The sequence below is a fragment of the Ogataea parapolymorpha genome, chromosome II, assembly GCF_000187245.1.
Source record: "Ogataea parapolymorpha DL-1 chromosome II, whole genome shotgun sequence".
Lineage (NCBI taxonomy): Eukaryota > Fungi > Ascomycota > Pichiomycetes > Pichiales > Pichiaceae > Ogataea > Ogataea parapolymorpha.
In genome coordinates, this window is record NC_027865.1 from 36,047 (window position 1) to 54,093 (window position 18,047).

The following is an 18,047-nucleotide window of genomic DNA, read 5'->3' on the forward strand; positions in this document are numbered from 1 at the left end:
CTAGTCGCCTTTACTCCAGAATTTCATTAGGTCGTTCATGCGCCACTGCGTGGCCCATCCGGTCGACTTCTCCACGTTGTGCAGCGCGTTCAGCAGGATGCCGTAGTCCTGGCGCGACGTCAATATCAGCCCGGCCACATACAGCGGCTGGATCGAGTTCGAATACGCGCCGTAGTCCGAGTTTGTGATCGAAATGCCTATGATCCGCCTCGCGTGGTACACCATCGATACGCTCGGGTACATTGAATTTTCCGCAGATAGTTGCGATAGCCGCAGCGAGTGTGGCTTGTTCTGTATCATCAGAATACACGACATGTGGTACATTTGCGTGGAGGAGATGGCCTGCGAGTTGGCAAAGAATATCCGTGGGAACCCAATCTTTGGGTCGTACACCTCGTACGTCTTGCTGAACAGGTCTTCAAAGCTCAACTCCCACCGTCGCAGCCGCACCCACAAGTCCAGCCACTTCGACTTGTACTGGTCGTCTTCCTGTTCGCCGTACACCAGGTTCACCACGAGCGACGCCAGATAGACAATGTAGTTGCCGTGCATCTCTGGCGTGTCGAACGCTTTTTCAATCTCCTCGGCCGTCATGTTGGGCAGCACCCAGTGCTCCGACGGCAGAATGGTGGGGGACTCGTTGATGACCGAGTGACAAACGTCCATGCGGATGAACACCCAGAATGTGGCACGTTCGATCTTGTCGACGGCAAGCCCTGTGATGTTGTAGCTTTTCAGCAGCAGCACACAGCCTTCAAGATGTTGTTTCCAGTTGCGCGGCTCCGAGCTCATCATCTCAAACACACACAGTATCACGCATGTGACGATGATGTAGATGTCGTTGGAGGTGTCGTTGTACGTGGGGGCCAGGTGGCGCAGCGACTCGTGGTACAGAGACACAGTCAGGCCTTTCGGGTAGTTGGCGACCTTGCTGTCGAACCAGCGCGACGACAAGGCGAGCACGGCAAAGCGCAGTGCCGGCCGGCTCTTCATCTTTTGCGGGATCACACGCACCATGGTCTTGTCGGTGTCAAACATGTCCATTCCTGCCCCCACGTTCTCCACGTAATTTTTCAGCAGCAGGATCTCCTGCTCCGGCTTGAGCACGACGGGCTCGTCGAAGTCTTTGACAGAAAACTTTTCCACGTTGACAAAATACTCCGTCAGCACCTCTTTTGGCAGCAGCGGCTCCAGCTTTGAGTTTGTCGTGAACGCGTTCACGTACATGTACTCGCGAAGAATGTGCGACAGGTCCAGATAGCTATTTTCGTGCGTGGACGGGTAGTTCTGGTTGAATGCGTCCATGCTGAGCGGATCGGACGACATCCCCGTCAGTGAGGTGTAATCTGGAAACGGCGACATTGCGGGCGGCGCATTTGTTTTCTCAAGAATCGGCTGATGGAAATGCGGCGGAGAAAGAGCTCTGGACGGAATAGTGGGCGTGAGCAGCGATGAAAGCGGTGACACCCGTTTGTGGTGAGGCGGCGCAGCACTCAGCACTGGGTTCTCGTCACTAAGTGAAGCCACAGGCGAAAACGGCCACTGCACCTTGGCCAGCTCTTGCGACTCTTGCGACTCCTTGTGCTGCTGCTGTTTGGCAGGCTTTTTCTTCAGCAACTGGTCCGATACGTTGATAAACCCCGGCCATTCGCAGGTGAGCCCATTGGAAAGACAGTATGCGCACTTGGACTCGCCTTTCTCATTCGTGTGCTTGATCTCGTCGCACTTCCTCCGCTTTCGGCGACAGGTCAGACAACCAGTCCTAGCTCGTTGCACTCCAGGCTTGCTGATTTTAGAGCGTGTGCTGGCTAGGCCCGTAACTCCGTGAGGTTGGCCAAGAGACATTAAAGAGTTGAAAGGGAAATGTAAGCGGCAACACTGTCTTACTTATTCTGGGAGAACGGGAGATGCGTTCTCCAGATTTTAAATTTTCGCCTCGCGCATATTGCCGTTTCAGGTAATTTAGCCGGGAGCAGGCATCGACAGCAGGTATATGTGGGATGGAAACGCCGTCTTCAGCATCAATGACTATCCCCTCAAACCAAGAACCGTTCCAGAACCCACCAGGCCCTGCACTGCCGGCCAGAGCCCCCGACCTCTTCTCCCTAGCAGGCAAGGTGTGTGTAATCACAGGCGCAGCAAGAGGAATCGGATTGGCCGTTGCAGAAGCGTATGCCCAGTCCGGAGCACAAGTTGCCTTGTGGGACCTTGATCCGCCCGTCAAGGCTGCCGCAAACATTGCAGACGAGAACGGTGTGAAATCAAAGGCCTACGGCGGCGACGTCACCGACCCCGACACCGTGGACCGCATTGTGGACGAAATAGTGGCCGATTTCGGCACAATCGATGTTTTTGTTGCCAATGCAGGCGTCAACATCCCTTCTGGCAACATTCTGAGTGAACTCAACAGAGATGGGAAGAGATGGAACAGGATTGTCGACATCAACTTGAACGGGGTGTTCTACTGTTCGAGGGCCGTTGGCCGTGTCTTTGAAAAAGCAGGCAAGGGCTCGTTGATTTTTACTGGCTCCATGTCGGGCCACATTGTCAACACTCCGATCGAGCATTCGGCCTACAACACCACCAAGGCCGCTGTGATCCATCTGGCCAAGTCGCTGGCCGTCGAGTTCCGCGGTTTTGCACGGGTCAACTCTGTGTCACCTGGCTACATTGACACGGGCATTAACGGCTACGTGGACCCAGACATTCGTCGCAAATGGCAGGACGAAATCCCGCTAAAAAGAGAGGGCCAGATCAAGGAGATTGTCGGCGCGTACGTGTTCTTTGCCTCAGACGCCTCGACCTACGCAACCGGCTCCGATCTGGTCGTTGACGGCGGATACACCATTAGATAGTGCTACTGCAGCAAGGACTAAATAAGGTATGTTAAAAATTTTCCCCACAAATTCAAGTCCGGGGAAGCTCCCCAAATAGGAAACTTAAGCGTGGCTCCACAAATGGCTAAAATTCATTCCCGAACAACTGCACCCAAATCATCATATAAGTAGCGCTCCCCCAGATCACAGTTCCCCAATGACTATCGCTCACGACCTTCCAAACCCATCCCTCCAAACTAACCCAGAACACACTCTCGAGCTCAGAGAGCAGCCGATCGAGCTTCCAGGCCCCGACGAGGTGCTGCTACGTATCCGTGCCACTGGAATCTGTGGGTCTGACGTCCATTACTGGAAACACGGTCAGATCGGCGAGTTGAAAGTCCGCGGAAACTGCATTCTCGGCCACGAGGCTGCCGGCGAGGTGATCGAGCTGGGCTCAGAGGTGAAGAACTTTGAAATCGGCGACCGTGTCGCCATTGAGCCCCAGGACGCCTGCGGAAAGTGTTTCTTGTGTATCCAGGGAGACTACAACTTGTGCCAGGAGGTGGACTTTTTGTCGGTTTACCCCTGCCACGGCACGATCCAGAGATACCGGGTGATCAAGGCCAAAAACCTGTTCAAGCTGCCGGACAACATGACGTACGAGGAAGGCGCTCTGTGCGAGCCGCTCAGCGTGGCATACCACGGAATTGAGCGCGCACAACTTGAGCTGGGCCGCGGAGCCATGATCTGCGGCGCCGGTCCGATCGGCCTGGCCACTCTGGCGCTGGCCAACGCGTGCGGAGCAGCTCCCCTGGTCATTTCCGATCTTTCTGCAGACAGACTGGAATTTGCCAAAAAGCTCGTTCCAAGAGTCCAGACGTACCAGATCGACCTGAAGAAATCTGCTGAGGAGAATGCCGCCGGAATTAGAAAACTGTTTGGTCCAAGGGAAGAGGACGCTCCGCCAAAGGTGCTGGAGTGCACGGGCACGGAGAACAGTATCATCACAGGAGCTTACGTTGTGAGACGGAGCGGCACGCTGATGGTGATTGGTGTGGGCAGAGACATCATCAACAACTTCCCGTTCATGCACCTCTCCTTTGGCGAGGTGGACGTCAAGTTCATCAACAGATACCACCAGTCATGGCCAGCCGTGATCCGTCTGATCAGCGACGGCATTGTGGACGTCAAGAGCTTTGTGAGCCACCGGTTCCCTCTGGAAAAGGCTGTGGAGGCAATTACTCTGTCGAGCGACCCAACGCAAAGCAGTATCAAGGTGATTATTGAAGATAAATAGTCTAAGAATTAAATTAAATTAATTATTTCATTTATTTATTTTTCATATTTCTCCTCCAGTTCGAGCGACGTGACACTTTTGAGTTTTGGGTCCTCGATCAGAAACATTAATGCCAGAATCGGCACACAGAAACATAGCGCAATAATGAGGAATATGCGCTGAACGTAGTCGTAGGAGTCGACCAGCTGTATTCTGGCATCGCTGCCCCACGCGTGCTTCGTAATAAATTTCAACGGAGCCTCGTACGCCAGTGCTGCCATCTGTGAGTTTTGCATTTTTTTGGCAATCTGGCCGGGCAGAACTTGTGTCCAGATTGCGCCTGCGATTGACGACCCCACAGCAGAGCCCAGACTCGTCATTGCCGAGTACAATGCCGTGATGTTGGCCAGATACTCGTGGTTGACGTACGATTGCAACGACACTCTGACCTGGTGGGTGTACCCGGCAGAACCGATTCCCAAAAGCACCTGCCCGGCAATCATACCCCCCACGTAAGCCTCGCCGGTCCGGTACCTATACATGAGACCGTACGCGATGAAAGAGATGCCAATGCCGGCAAACATGATGAGTTTCATTTTTCTGACTGCCACGATGATCAGGCCAAGAAACACGCCGCCGAGAGCCGCAGAAAAGCTGAACAGCGACGCTATCCGTGTTGCCGCCTTGACACTTTGGTGGAAAGCCACCACCAGCACTGTGTAGAGGTACTCACCCTCCAGTTCCCAGGCCACACTGGACCAGAAGCCGATCACGAGTGCGGGAATCACGGAGCGGTGCTTGACGATCTTGCGGGTGAGAATTGGATGCGTGGCATACTTGCTCTCCCAAAGCACCACCAGCGGGAGCAGCACGCCGCTGAGAACGAGCGGGACAATCACCTTGGCCGTGCGCCATTGCTGGTCCTCTCCGCCGGCCAGGGTGAATGGTGTGAGAAATAGGCCGATCAGGAGAGCAGCGCCGAGCACGCCGACGGCGTCAAGTTGCCAGAACAAAATATTCCAAAGGTCGAGCCAGAACTGTCTGCTACGCATTCGCGGGCGCTGCAGTTCCTCGTGCAGATCGCCGTTTTTCACAGCCAGGTACCGCATGTGTAGCAGCATGAGCACGAGCGGCAGCCCGGCCACCGGCATGATAATGGCCCACATACCGATCCCCCACGACCAGTTCTCCTCGCCGATGCTGCTCACAACGTTGCCCGAGATCCATGTGTTAATGATGAGCGGCATGGCGTCGATGAAGACGCAGAACGTGCGCCAGTTGAGGTTCGAGAAGTCTGCCGTGATCACCAGGGTGCAGATCTGGATGCCTGTCAAGCCGATTTGGTACAATATTGCGCCCGCAGCGAACCGCGTCACCTCGTACGCCTGCGACTCGATCACCGAGCCGACAGCGTAGAGCAGCAGGCTGACACACAGGATCTCCATGCGGCCGAAGATGTCGCAGCATCTGCCGTAAATGATCAATGCGCACACGGCGGCCACCGAGCGGACGGTCGAAACGGTCGAGACAAGCGAGTGCGCCTTGTACGAGTTGGTAGCATACGTCTGGAACGTCTTTCTAACCGCGGCGTCGAGCCGGAATACGTAGGCCATCATGAAGATGGACAGGAAAATGAGCACTTTCTGGTACTTCTTGTTGTATTGTTTGATCTGGGCCTCTGCCCGACGAACACCAAACGACTTCTCGATGTTGCCCATAGCATACACGGGCAAGGACTCAGAGGTGGGGAGCGAGTGCGCGGACTCGGCATGGTCCTGTTCTGAGCTTTTAGCCGGGGACATCATTGTCGAGACGCCAAGATGTAGACGGTTATATAGCTGCCAAGGGGACGGAACGAAGGACGGGACGGCGTAATCGGACAGAAAAAGATGCATGCAGGTCGATGAGATGCAGGGTCTGAAAATTATAGCCCGGCAAAAATGAGTGTTTGTCAGGGAGGGAGGGTTACGTGGGGGGAAGACAAAGCGATGGGGCAATCTTGTTTGCCGCGGTTCGCTGCGCAGATCTACAGCCAGAAAATGGTTCTGGTCGCTCGGTTGCAAGGATGGCTAATACAATAGGGCTTGGACGAGGTGGCAAGTTTGAGATGCGTATTCTAAGCCCGACAAGCCGTGCCAAGGACTACAATAGAATGCTCTGGAGCACCCAAGCTAAGTAGGGTAAGACTGGTTCGTCAGATGTTTTTGGGTGGCAGGAGCTGCGGTTCACAATAGCTGCAGATATTTCTTGGCGGTGCTGCAGGGCGTTCACGCAGCTGTCGACATCTTATTTTGCCGTGTCAAAATCGGCCCAGGACGAGTCGCGTTAACGCTGTCTCGTCAAGTGCGAAGATCCATAGCAGAAGACAGGCCTGTAGCAGGAGAAACACAAAAAGGTGAATAGATAATATATTTACGAGGATATAATTTGTTTTCGCTGGCCCCGAGATGTTGTTCATTGGACACGAAAAATTGTCTAGCCGCCTGACTGAGCTCAAGAGAGCAGCTTTAACCGAGATAGAGCCGAATATTTTGGACAGCAGGATACTTCTCATGTATAGCCAGCATCTCTGCATCTCCTAACGTTATTAGACATGACATCTGAAAAGTACACTGTCCAGGTTTTTGCTATCTTGTCCCTCTGGTTGCCGTTTCCCGTCACACTTATTCAAGTAGTTGCACACTCTGACGTTTTATTGTGTCCTGCTGATTACTTGCGGTATCCATGGTAGAGATCCATCCATGTCGAGCAATTCCTAGCGCTTGGAGAATAGGCATAGTAGACCACGTGTAGTATTTTTGGCTCGTGCAACAGCCGGCTCTGAAATTGTCAACTGCTGAAGTTTCTAGTACAGTTTCACACGGACCATGTTAACAAGGCTTCACAAGCCTAGCCATCCAGGTCCTTCAACTTCTGCTAGGTCTGCTGACATATTGTGTGGTTGCGGCGTGCTATAAAAGTCCAAAGCATAACCAATTTGCCTCTAGCAAGAACAAAGCGTTGCCACCCATTTCAGACCTCAGATCTAGCACTGTCGCACGTAAGCTTTTCATACAAATATGCTCGGTGTAGATTGTAATCTATTTATTTTCCTGTGGTTGCAGTTATTACGTTATTATTGCACAGAGCGGTTGGCCGATTAGACTGCCAGACTGATTTTCACAGCTTTCCACAAATCCAAGACTCTGAAGCTTGGCATATGTCCGCTCTGCTGCATCCAAGAAATCTGTAAGGTCCACACCTCGCACCACGCCCCTGACGTGAACGGTGTGGCTCTCGCCATAGCTGGCGGAGATTGGTTACTTATTGGGACAAAGAGCCGCGGCGATTCACACACAGCACGCACATTGCGAGCCACCACGAGCAGAATGACGGTATATAAACCTTGACATCTGCCGTTGAGCAGCATGTCTGAAAAATCAAGCACACAGGAAGTTCAGGTGAACACCCTTGATTCCGGTTCCAAATGGAAAAGCTGGCTCTTTTCCAAGGAAAACCACAGAGAGATCACAAAGAAGTATGCGGACGAGACCCTTGATCTGATGGACCAGCATGACGCCAAGGTGGCGGAGATCAGTCCGGAGCAGGAAAAGAAGCTTGTTCGCAAGCTCTGGTTCACGGTGCTGCCGCTAGTGTGTCTGGTCAATGCCACGCTGTTTGTGGACAAGAATGCCATCAGTTATGCGTCTTTGACAGGGGTGTTTCAGGACATGAACCTGACGACGCAAGAGTATAACAATATCCAGACGTATTTCTATGTTGGGTACCTGCTGGGCCAGTTCCCGTCGCATCTGGTGTTCCAGAAACTGCCAATCTCCAAGTACGTGACCTTTGTCACGGCGACGTGGTGCCTGCTGTCGCTTTGCACGCTTGGTTGCAAGACTTATGGCGGGCTGTCTGCTTTGCGGTTTTTCTTGGGATTTTTCGAGTCCGGTATAACTCCATGCGTCGAGCACACGATAACCATGTTTTTCACGGTCGAGGAGCAGGCAATCGTCAACCCTATCTTCTGGGTTTCCTGTATCGGAGTTGACATCCCGTGTGGGTTTGTCTCGTACGCGTTGCAACACACCACGGTCTGGAGACCGTGGAAATGGTACTGGCTATATGTTGGGCTTCTTTCCGCTCTCGTGTCGGTGATCTGCTTCTTTATCTATCCAGATAACCCAGCCACGGCAAAATTCCTCAGCGTCGAGGAGAAGGTGCACATTGTCCGTCGCGTCAAAAAAAGCTCCAGATCCTCGATCGAGCAGAAAACGTTCAAAACCTACCAGTTCATCGAAACCATCAAAGACCCGATCACGTGGCTGTTTGTGGTGGCGATCTTCCTCAACATGCTCGAAAACTCCACCACGTACGAGGCCTCGATCGTGTACAAGGCGCTTGGCTTCAGCAACCTGACGACAACGCTTTTAATGGTGGTGCAAACCGGGTTTGGCGTTTTCGCTGCCATCGCCGGCTCAATAGCACTAAGAATCTTCCGCAGACAGTCCGTCTACGTTGCGTGTGTCTGTTTGTCTGTTGCGTGGCTGGGCGGCATGCTTGCGGTCACCATGCCGTACGATAACAAGCCGGGCATTCTTGCCGGTATTTTCATGACCCGGCCAAATGGTACCGCCTACATTATTATCTTTTCCCTGTGCACCACGACGGCCGCTGGCTACACGAAAAAACTCACGAGAACTGCGCTTTTCATGGTGGCCTACTCGGTAGCAAACTTCATTTCGCCGCAGCTGTGGCAGTCTGAGTACGCTCCGCGGTACATTGTGTCCTGGAGCGTCCAGATCGTGTGCTCGTTCACGCTGTGTCCGCTGTGCCTGCTGGTGATCAGGTTCATTCTCCTGAGACGCAACAAACAAAGACTGGCTGCAATGGAGAACGACGACGGACAAGACTACGGCTACATCGACGTGAACGGCGAGAACGGCGAGATTGTGCGCCAAAAAGTGGACGTTTCCATGCTGGACCTGACCGACCTCGAAAATAAGAAATTTATATATCCTTTATAACTAATTTCTACTCCAAGGCTCGTACTCTGGTTTATTTTTCTGGTCCCACATGCTCACCAAAATGTGCCTTTCGCCGGCCCAGGGCTCCCGTCCGTGGCTGACCTGGTGGTTGTCCACAATCGCAATGTCGCCTTCCTGCCACTCGTGGCGGTACGCCAGCTTGATCGACTGCTCCAGCAGCTCGTCCAGATATTTGGTAGGGATAGGCTCTGAGTTATCGTAATCCAAAGCGGCGGTTTTCTGGTACGCATTGGACTTGAACTTGCTGTCGGCATAGTAGGCTGCAATGCTGTTGAACAGCACCGGATACGACTCTGTTCCCGACACTTTGTAGTTGCGAATCGGCTTGGAGTGCTGGCCAACGATAAGGTCGTTGTTCTCGTCGAAATAGTAGTCCTTGCTTACATATTCCTCCACCAGCAGACTTGCTTTCTTCTTCTGCGTCTCCAAGTCTTCGCTGCTGTCCAGATCCCTGCCGAAACAGAAATAGTCTTTCCAGGCGGTGTTATTGTCGGTTTCCAGCGGCCAGGTCTGTTTCATGTACAGACCTTTATTTCCAAGCTCGGTCAAAAAATCGGGATATATCTGCTCCAGAGCGGCGAAAAGCTCGCCGCCGTGCACGAGAGGCGTTGCTCCGCCAGTGGCGTTGTACTTGGCGCACACGAAAAACAGCTTGCTGGGGTATTTCAGAAACCTTGAAAATTCGTTGTGCTGATAAATAGCCAGATCGCTTGGTCCCTCGTTTGCAGTGGACAGATGTGGAGTAATGATGGTCCGCTTGGCGGTCACTCCCGTCTGCTCGAACTCCTCGTCTCCGCTGCTCGTTGCAATGGCCTCCACGTACCGCGAGATTACCTCTGGATCGGTCGTGCCTGTGTGCCGGAGAACCACAACGCCGTGATTTTTCAGCTGCTCGTTGAAAAACCCGCGCGCGCCAAGCTCCGCCAGGAAGGCCGCCACCTCGTCCGGCGAGTGGCTGCCGTCGTCGTTGTGTAAGTTGTACGCAACGGGGAATTCGCGGCCCCGGAAGACGTGTGCGTGGGGTAGCAAGATCTTCTCTAGGTTAAGAACAGTCATGATAAGTCAGAATGAGCTCAAACTAAATGAGCTGAGTTATATAGTACCCCAGATCAGTAACTACGACGGAGAAACACCCGCTTCCGGATGTGGCGAGAGCCACACCTTATCTGCTTTTATTTCCTAATCGGGAAGGCGATCTCCGCATCAAATAGTCACCTGGTCCAGACGTTCAAGATCGGCTGCCGAAAACTCTAGGTCTGTGTCTGTGCACAGAACCGCCGTGTCAAACCTTCTCTTTTCGTCCCTCTCTATATGCTCCTCCTTCAGCAAATAATTGTCCACCCTGATGTCTTGCGGATCTTTCCATCTGAATAGCTCCGTGTACTCGTTTTCGCGGCCCAGCACCCTGTCCACCACAGTCTTACCCAGAACAGGCAGAAACTTGAATGCGTGCGACGAGCCGCCAGTAGCAACGATTAGGTTTTGGTAGCCAGGCACAAAGTCAATCACAAAGTCGCTGTTAATGGCGTCCGTATACCACAACAATTTTGTCTTCAATTTTACCCCTGGTAGCTGCACCACATCGGGAGCTACTGCCATTAGAATTTCCTTGGCTTCTTGGACAACACTTTTTGGCAGCCTCTCATCACCGAGCGTCTTGGGCATTGAAACATAGTGGTCGCCAACCCGCTCTGGATTCAAGTACTTTCTCTGTCTGGTGTTGATTTTCAGAATTCCTTCCTTTCTGGTTGGCGGAAAAAAAGCAAACCCGCCCTCGCCCACGTCGTGGTTTTTGTTGCGGTCGTGCTCGCTGCTGGTCGTCTTCCACTGCAGGTGGGGGTATTCTGAGTACTTGTCGATTAGATCTTGCCGGGTCTTGGGGATCTCGAGATACACAATATTGGCGAGCGATGCGTGGATGCGGTGCTGCAGCTGGGGCACGAGCGACTCGGTCCATGGGCCAGAGCTCACAATCACAAGGTCTGCCGCGTGGTGCTGGCCGTCCGCGGTGATAATCCCGCCAATAACGTCCCCGGTTGAAATTTTGTCGCTGAATGTTCCCTGCTCACCGTAGTGAAATTTCACACCCGCGTGCTCCAGCAGGATTTTCACGAAAAAACACGCCTTGTCGGCCTTGAGCATGCGCCCGATGCCGTCCAGTGTGCCGGAGACCGTGGAGATCTTGCCCCGCTGCTGCAGATCGCGCACTACGGCGAGTTTCCTGCGGAATCCCAGCAGTTTCGCCCGCAGCAGGTCTTCGTCGGAATTGATGTCAAACTGAGTAGCACGCAACCCCAGTCTTTTAAAGCCCTCGAGGTTCTCTTTTTCGACTGGAGCCATCTCAGACGTGTCGGAGATCCGCAGTCCACCCGACAGCCGGATCAATTCCAGGTCATCGTCTATAAACCGCGCCTTGTCCGCTTCTGGAAGCTGCTGGATCTCCTCATTCCATTTCTCCCACACATCCAGGGCCTCGACAGCAAGCTTTGAATACAGCGTCTTGGTCTCGTAGTAGACGCGGAAAAACTTGTTAATGTCGCCGCTGGCGCTATCGGACCCGCGCAATGGGTGGTACTTGGTCTCGTTGTAGTTGGTGCGGTCGAATATATGGATATTCGTGTACCCGTTCTGCACCAGGTGGTAGGCTGCCGAAAGCCCGAACACGCCAGAGCCCACGATGATGATCTTGGCCTGTTTGTCGTACATGGCAAAAACCCCTGGCATGCCGCTATTTTTATACGCGGAGCAGGTCTGCCCAAACCAGTGAGCTGTGGCTCGGCTCCACAATAATGGAAAATTTGCAGATAAGCGGGAAATTTTAATTTTTTTCAATGTCCGCAAAGACGATCCCTGGAGTCCAACAGTTCCGTGTTCCGGAGTTGCACAAGAGCAAAGCCAGGGCATGTGTGACCTGCCGTGAGAGGAAGCGCAGATGCACTTTGGAATTGCCCGTCTGTAGCTACTGTCACATGCGAAAAAGGCCATGTGTCTATCCGTCGCAAACGTCTCCCGGCCCTGACAAGTCAGCTGAAACGCTGTCCGAAAAGCCACTTGAAAAGCCGGCTGAAACCCAAGCTGGCACCACCACAGCAAACAAAGTTCCCCGCGCGCTCTGGCCGGGTTCCAGTGCCGGCAGCGAACTCAAGCCGGAAATGAGAGCCGGCCCCGTTTTTACGAGCATTTTGAGCCCGTCGCTGTGTCTGGCGACCGGCGAAGTGTCGCCGGATTTTCGGCTTCTGCGCTCGTATCTCCCCGAAAAGCGCGACGCAGACACGCTGATCGACCGGTACCAGAGCTCAATCCACCCAGTGGTGCCGATTTTCGACCTGCGCTCGTTTCTTCCGCACTACGAGCTGTTTTGGGACAACGATAAAAACGCGTCGCTCGAGTTTTATATCGTGCTGCTCACAATTCTGTACGCTGCGTCGGTCGCCGAGTTTGAGGAGATGTCAATCGATAACCAATTTGGGCCCCATAGCGATGCGCTTGTCGCCAAAATGAAGTATTACGTGGGTGCGACCGAAATTGCGCTCGCGATGCACGGCTTCCCCACCAAAGTCGCTCTCGTAGACCTCCAGGCGTCGTTTATTCTTCACTACGTGCTGCGGTCCGACTGCCGCACGGACGATTGCGGCTCTGTCGGGTATCTCGTGCGGCTGGCGCAGCTGCTCGAGCTGCAGCGCGACCCCTGGAGCTACCACCGCATTGCGGACGCCAGAGACGTGCAACAACGCCGCATTCTGTGGTGGCAGATCTACTACCTCGACTGCACGACAGCGCTCTCGACGCGGATGCCACCCATCATCGTCGAGGGCGAGCACGACACGCTATTCCCGGCAGAGTACACCAAGTCCGGCACAGGCGACTTCGTGCTCGACGCGCACGTGACCTTCGCGAACCGCCGGTTCGGCTGGGCCGTGGTGTGCAGCCGCATTTTGCGGCTCGCGTTCCGGCTACAGACACCGTCTGACGAAGACTGGTTTGCGCTGCGCAGGGACATAGATAACCTGGCACTGCAGTGCTCTGCCGCGACACAGCGCCTGCTAGACAACGCGCGCACAATCCACGCCGACTGGCTCGCGTTCAGCACCGCTGTCATCTCGTCGCTTGCTGACCGGTGTCACGTGCTCGTCGATCTCTCGCTGCAGAAACATCCGGACCACGAGGGCACGTTTGGCAACCCGGAGACCTCGTCTGTGTCTGACGTGCAGCTGCGCACGGTGAGTCCCGAGTTCGAGGAGAGCCAGATCCATTTGCTGCAGCAGTATCTGTCGTACGGCTCGATGCCGAAAAATAAGCGTTATCTCTGGGAGATCCGCAAGTTCCAGCCGATCCAGACGATTTTGGCGCTGTTGCGCAGCCTGATCGCCGACATCGCGTGTCTGGACCGCGGAGTGCATTCGTCGGAGGCCATCCATGCGCTCGAGGCGAGCGTCAAGGTGCGCGTTTTGGCGGACGCGGTGCAAAATCTCGGGTATTTGGCCGACCACACGACACCGCTGTGTAAACAGCGATGGTCTCTTGTGAAGGAGCTCAAACACGCAACCTGGCAGCAGGTGTTTGGCCGGCCTCAAAGTCCGCAGGATCCGGGCCATTCTGCCGCCTCCACGCAAAGCGACGAGTCGCTGCTCTCCGACGAGGCCTGGGCGCAGATTCTCAGCGAGCTCGGCAAGGTGCACCAGAAGATCGACGAAAATATCAGCGTCAAGATCTGGGACAATGACGCCGGCCACTACACGTTGTAAACAGCTAATTCTCTTATTTAGGATCGTACTCGCCCTCCACGTCCTTGAAAGTGTACCGCTTGGCGTCGTAGAACATGTCTGGCGTCGATTTCGCAGTCGCCGCGCCGGGAAACAACTCCGGACACAGCGTGATGTACTTCGGGAATCGCCACTGTCTGCCCGACCAGTTTGTCTCGACGGGCAGCTCGTTCTTCAGTGCCTCAGAAACCAGTTCGCACTCTTTCCACACACGCAGCACATTCAGCCCCATAAACTTGCGAATATCCTCGTGCGTAGCTCCGGACTTTTCCCACACTTTGACGACGAGGTCGGGGAATTTGGATACATCCTCTAATCCCTTCGGTCCCGTGGCACCCATGCCATCGAAATCCGACCCGATCCCCACATGGTCCCAGCCAATGAGGTTGACAATGTGCAGCACATGGTCGACGCAGTCGTCGATCGACGCGTCGGCAGCGTCGGGCTTCTTGATGAAGTTGGGCACAAAATCCACACACACAACGCCGCCGTTCGTCTTCACCATCTGCAGCACGTCGTCCCGCACGTTCCGCTCGTGGTTTGTCAGAGTGTACGCCGAGCTGTGCGAAAAAATCACCGGCGCACGCGCAATCTCCAAAACGTCCACCATCGTCTTGTACGACACGTGACTCAGGTCCACCATCATGCCGATGCGGTTGAACTCGCGAATGCAGTCGCGGCCGTACGAGGTGAGGCCCTTGTCCTCCTTGCCGGCAATGACAGTCGTGCACGCGGTGGCAAACGGGTTGTCGCAGTTATGAGTCAGCGTGATGTAGCGCACGCCAAGGTCGTAGTACTGTCTCACCACGGCGAGCGACGTGTCCACCTGGTGCAGGCCCTCAACGCCCATTGTGACAGATATCATGTCGCCGTTCGACTCCTGGTAGCTGCGCAGCGCCTCATCCGCACTTGTCACAAATTTCATGCTCCGCGAGTACTTGTCGACGAGCCGTTTGATAATGTCGACCTGCTCGAGCGTGTCCCGCACAATGCTGTTGGGTCTCTCAAAGTCCTGGTACAGCTCGTCGGGACTCGGGTAGTCCATCCAGCAGCTGAAGAACTGGACGCCGACGCCGCCCTGCTTCATGCGGCGCAGGTCTGTCTGCGACACGAGCGGCTCGTCGAACCGGAACTTGTCCTCGTTGATTTCGTAGTGCAGCTGCCATCTGAGCTGGTAGGGAAGGTCGTTGTGGACGTCAACGACAGGCGTCGCCTTTGATAGCCGCCGGAATTCCTCGTATAGATCTGACGCAGGCATGGCGGTAAGGGTGGGCTGCACGGGTATTTATAGGGCGTCGGATGCCGCTTTGGGAGAGAGATAAGACTTTTATTATCATAGCTTATGTAATCCCCAGTTTTTATCTCAGGCCGGGAAATCGGACTGGTCGTCGACGCGGACGAGCCTGCCGCTGTTGTATGGCGACAGCAATCCAATGGTAGTGACAACACCTTCAGCACTGGCTTCTGCGGTAATGCTATTATTCTTGACGTACTCAAGGAACGCGATAGAAGTCGGGTCGGTTGGGTTGCTTTTAGCCTTGTCAATAATATCTTGCGCACTGTTGGTAACAACGAGACCTGGGTGGACACCAACGTAGCTGAAGTTCTCACTGGCATTCTCCTCGCTTAGTCTTTTGATCACAAAGTTAAGTGCGGCCTTTGAAGCTCCGTAGGCGCCGACAGGTAGCGGCATGTAGGTGCCAATGGAACCTGCAATGCTGGAGGTGAAGACGACTTTCCGGGTGTTTTTCTTCAACAAGAAGCCGTGAGCGGCCTTATAAGCCTCAACAGCACCAACGGTGTTGGTCAAGTAGTGTTCGATGAAAGATTCTCTGGAGCACTCCAAAATTGGGTAATGAGACTTAGCAACTCCAGCGTTGATGATAGCCACATCAATACCATCTGTCAGCTTGGCAATTTCCTTCTCCAATTGTTCTTTGCAGTCCTCATGGGCGATGTCTATAACGACAGTGTCAACGTTGGGTTTTTTGGCAAGCTCCAAGAGTTTGGAGGCAGTGTTTGCGGTTCTGTACGATCCAATAACATAGTTGTCTGGATTCTCGCTCAATTTGGTAGCAACAGCGAGTCCAATTCCTCTAGAGGCGCCGACGACGAGATAAACTGTTTGGGTCATAATACTGTCTTTGGTTAGTGATAAAACTACATTTTAGGCTTCCTTTATATAGTCATTGGCCAAGGAACATTACGGCCTTCTCCGGCCTTACGATTTGAAAATAATTTGTAAGATTTATTTTCTCCGGAGTGCAGGCTCGGAGTTCGCTCTTTCTTACAAAGTGTGATTTATAAGGAAATTAGTTTTGCGTTCCAAGCGCCGAAATTCGTCCCGAGGCAGTCTCGGAGCAGAATCGGCAAGAGAGCGGTCTGGGCACTGGGCGGAAGATTGCTGCTGCAGAAAACGCATGTGTAGCTAGGAGTTGCATGCCTAATTGCAACCGGTGTTCTTGTAGAATGTTTTACCGTTGTGTTTTGCTATTCTGTTTTGTCTGAATGTGCAACGCAATCGCTGTCCATGAGTTTTTGCGAGTCTACTGTGCTCTAGCAGAATCAAGCGTATTTAAAAAAATCCCGTTATTAATTATATTCTGTTCACTACATTCCCTACTTCCTATTCACCTACCCATTGTAGACTGGCGGCCGGCACATTAGAACCAGCAACATAGGCAAGTCCCTTTGACCCTCGTGGCATGGCTTCTCATCTAGACACCGCCATATTCCAAGCCCCCTATCCTTCTTCAGGCTTAGATTTATTTTAATTTTTCAGAGTATTTCATATGTTCAAGCCAACATTGGTGCTGGTCATTGCACTGATATTGCCTCTTGTATATCAGCAGCTGCTGAACCTCCTGAACAGAAACACAATCCCGCTACATGTGCTACGCTACTATGTCCAACATCCCCTCGACGACGTCACCATCAAAATTCCAGTATACATCGAGTCTTCAGATCTGCGATTTCTCGACGTCGGAGAAGCCATACACATCCAGACCCTCGGGAGACTGCGAGAAACAGAGCGCACACTGCCCGATGTGCAGTTTGATTTCTACGAATACACTAATCAGACCGATGCTCTGCTAATGAAATTTTTCATCAGCGACGGCAACGGCATTTACGTGGACGCCGTCGAGGGGTACGCAGCGCTTTTCTACACGCTGGAGGCGGTGGACGCCAACGATGTGCCGTATTTTGGCACGCAGCTGCTGCTGGATCACTGCTACAACGACGAGATCAAGAATTACGTTGCAGACAGTTTTCTGCAGCTGGTGGACCACGACTCGAATAACCACAGCTTTTTGCACCACTGGCAATTTGAGACCTCCTTGCAGGACCCTCTGCGGCTTGTGTTTGTCATGTTGAGTGCCCAAACCAACTGGGAAGTTGAGCAGGCCGTGAAAATGCATCTGGAGCCCGTTCTCAGCATCCTGTCCAACTACACCCTGGAATTTTTGCATGTGGATGAGGACGTCAAGTCGCCGTCCCGCTACATAGACGAACATTTCCCCGAAGAGCTGTCTGTGTTGCCCAACTTAGCAGACTTCTATCTCTCGCACAACAGCTCCAATTCCACAATATACCTCGTCTACTATCCGTTTGAGCTGACAGACCACTCGATCCGCACCATGTCCGTCGACAACCATAGCATCTACTCCAGCAATGAAAACACGTTTCTCAACATAAAATCGTGGGGATCCGTCTATTTTGCGCACACCGAAAGCTACCACGGCTACGTTCCTGCGCTGAATCTGGCCGACTGTATGTGGTCATTTGCAGAAACTGTTCTGGATCACTATCATTTTCCAAACGAAAATATGGCGCCGGCTCTGCGCATCCAGATGTACAAGCGGATTGCCACGGTCAAGAACCTGACATACTTTAGCCACAGACTTTCTCAGGTAGTCGGGTGGCTGGAACGCAACACTCTAGACAGTTTTCTGGGCAGTGCAATTCTCGACGCTTTCGATCGCCGGGAGCAGGTAAAAGAAAAGCTGCAAAATTACGACTACGACGCAGCGTTGCAAATCAGCGCGGACATGGTGGCCATGTTTGACAAGCAGATACAGAATCTTGATTTTGGAAATATGGAAATAATCGCGTGAGCTCAGCTTTTTACCATGTTCTGTTTATCTGCTAATGCCCAAAC

At 53.3% G+C, this 18,047-nt stretch overlaps 11 protein-coding genes across 11 annotated transcripts; 5 read left to right on the forward strand and 6 right to left on the reverse strand.

The window, feature by feature from the left end:
- On the reverse strand, positions 1-1,845 carry HPODL_04541 (uncharacterized protein; the record flags this gene model as incomplete). Its single annotated transcript, XM_014080876.1, has 1 exon — positions 1-1,845. The coding sequence occupies one exon, from the start codon at positions 1,843-1,845 to the stop codon at positions 1-3; it is 1,845 nt and encodes a 614-aa protein (XP_013936351.1).
- Positions 1,846-2,000: 155 nt separating this feature from the next.
- Positions 2,001-2,855, forward strand: HPODL_04542 (Sorbose reductase SOU1; the record flags this gene model as incomplete). Its single annotated transcript, XM_014080877.1, has 1 exon — positions 2,001-2,855. The coding sequence occupies one exon, from the start codon at positions 2,001-2,003 to the stop codon at positions 2,853-2,855; it is 855 nt and encodes a 284-aa protein (XP_013936352.1).
- A 178-nt stretch (positions 2,856-3,033) lies between these two features.
- On the forward strand, positions 3,034-4,116 carry HPODL_04543 (L-arabinitol 4-dehydrogenase; the record flags this gene model as incomplete). Its single annotated transcript, XM_014080878.1, has 1 exon — positions 3,034-4,116. One exon carries the CDS (start codon positions 3,034-3,036, stop codon positions 4,114-4,116), a length of 1,083 nt encoding a protein of 360 aa, XP_013936353.1.
- A 35-nt stretch (positions 4,117-4,151) lies between these two features.
- HPODL_04544 (rRNA methylase, putative, group 3) lies at positions 4,152-5,900 on the reverse strand (the record flags this gene model as incomplete). Its single annotated transcript, XM_014080879.1, has 1 exon — positions 4,152-5,900. The coding sequence occupies one exon, from the start codon at positions 5,898-5,900 to the stop codon at positions 4,152-4,154; it is 1,749 nt and encodes a 582-aa protein (XP_013936354.1).
- Positions 5,901-7,502: 1,602 nt separating this feature from the next.
- HPODL_04545 (putative allantoate permease of the major facilitator superfamily) lies at positions 7,503-9,104 on the forward strand (the record flags this gene model as incomplete). The annotated part of the gene is made up of 1 exon (XM_014080880.1): positions 7,503-9,104. The coding sequence occupies one exon, from the start codon at positions 7,503-7,505 to the stop codon at positions 9,102-9,104; it is 1,602 nt and encodes a 533-aa protein (XP_013936355.1).
- On the reverse strand, positions 9,105-10,181 carry HPODL_04546 (uncharacterized protein; the record flags this gene model as incomplete). Its single annotated transcript, XM_014080881.1, has 1 exon — positions 9,105-10,181. One exon carries the CDS (start codon positions 10,179-10,181, stop codon positions 9,105-9,107), a length of 1,077 nt encoding a protein of 358 aa, XP_013936356.1.
- Positions 10,182-10,328: 147 nt separating this feature from the next.
- Positions 10,329-11,849, reverse strand: HPODL_04547 (L-saccharopine oxidase; the record flags this gene model as incomplete). Its single annotated transcript, XM_014080882.1, has 1 exon — positions 10,329-11,849. The coding sequence occupies one exon, from the start codon at positions 11,847-11,849 to the stop codon at positions 10,329-10,331; it is 1,521 nt and encodes a 506-aa protein (XP_013936357.1).
- Positions 11,850-11,956: 107 nt separating this feature from the next.
- HPODL_04548 (uncharacterized protein) lies at positions 11,957-13,870 on the forward strand (the record flags this gene model as incomplete). Its single annotated transcript, XM_014080883.1, has 1 exon — positions 11,957-13,870. One exon carries the CDS (start codon positions 11,957-11,959, stop codon positions 13,868-13,870), a length of 1,914 nt encoding a protein of 637 aa, XP_013936358.1.
- Positions 13,871-13,883: 13 nt separating this feature from the next.
- Positions 13,884-15,146, reverse strand: HPODL_04549 (putative dipeptidase; the record flags this gene model as incomplete). The annotated part of the gene is made up of 1 exon (XM_014080884.1): positions 13,884-15,146. The coding sequence occupies one exon, from the start codon at positions 15,144-15,146 to the stop codon at positions 13,884-13,886; it is 1,263 nt and encodes a 420-aa protein (XP_013936359.1).
- Positions 15,147-15,251: 105 nt separating this feature from the next.
- On the reverse strand, positions 15,252-16,022 carry HPODL_04550 (uncharacterized protein; the record flags this gene model as incomplete). Its single annotated transcript, XM_014080885.1, has 1 exon — positions 15,252-16,022. The coding sequence occupies one exon, from the start codon at positions 16,020-16,022 to the stop codon at positions 15,252-15,254; it is 771 nt and encodes a 256-aa protein (XP_013936360.1).
- Positions 16,023-16,680: 658 nt separating this feature from the next.
- HPODL_04551 (uncharacterized protein) lies at positions 16,681-18,003 on the forward strand (the record flags this gene model as incomplete). Its single annotated transcript, XM_014080886.1, has 1 exon — positions 16,681-18,003. The coding sequence occupies one exon, from the start codon at positions 16,681-16,683 to the stop codon at positions 18,001-18,003; it is 1,323 nt and encodes a 440-aa protein (XP_013936361.1).
- Positions 18,004-18,047: the final 44 nt, after the last annotated feature.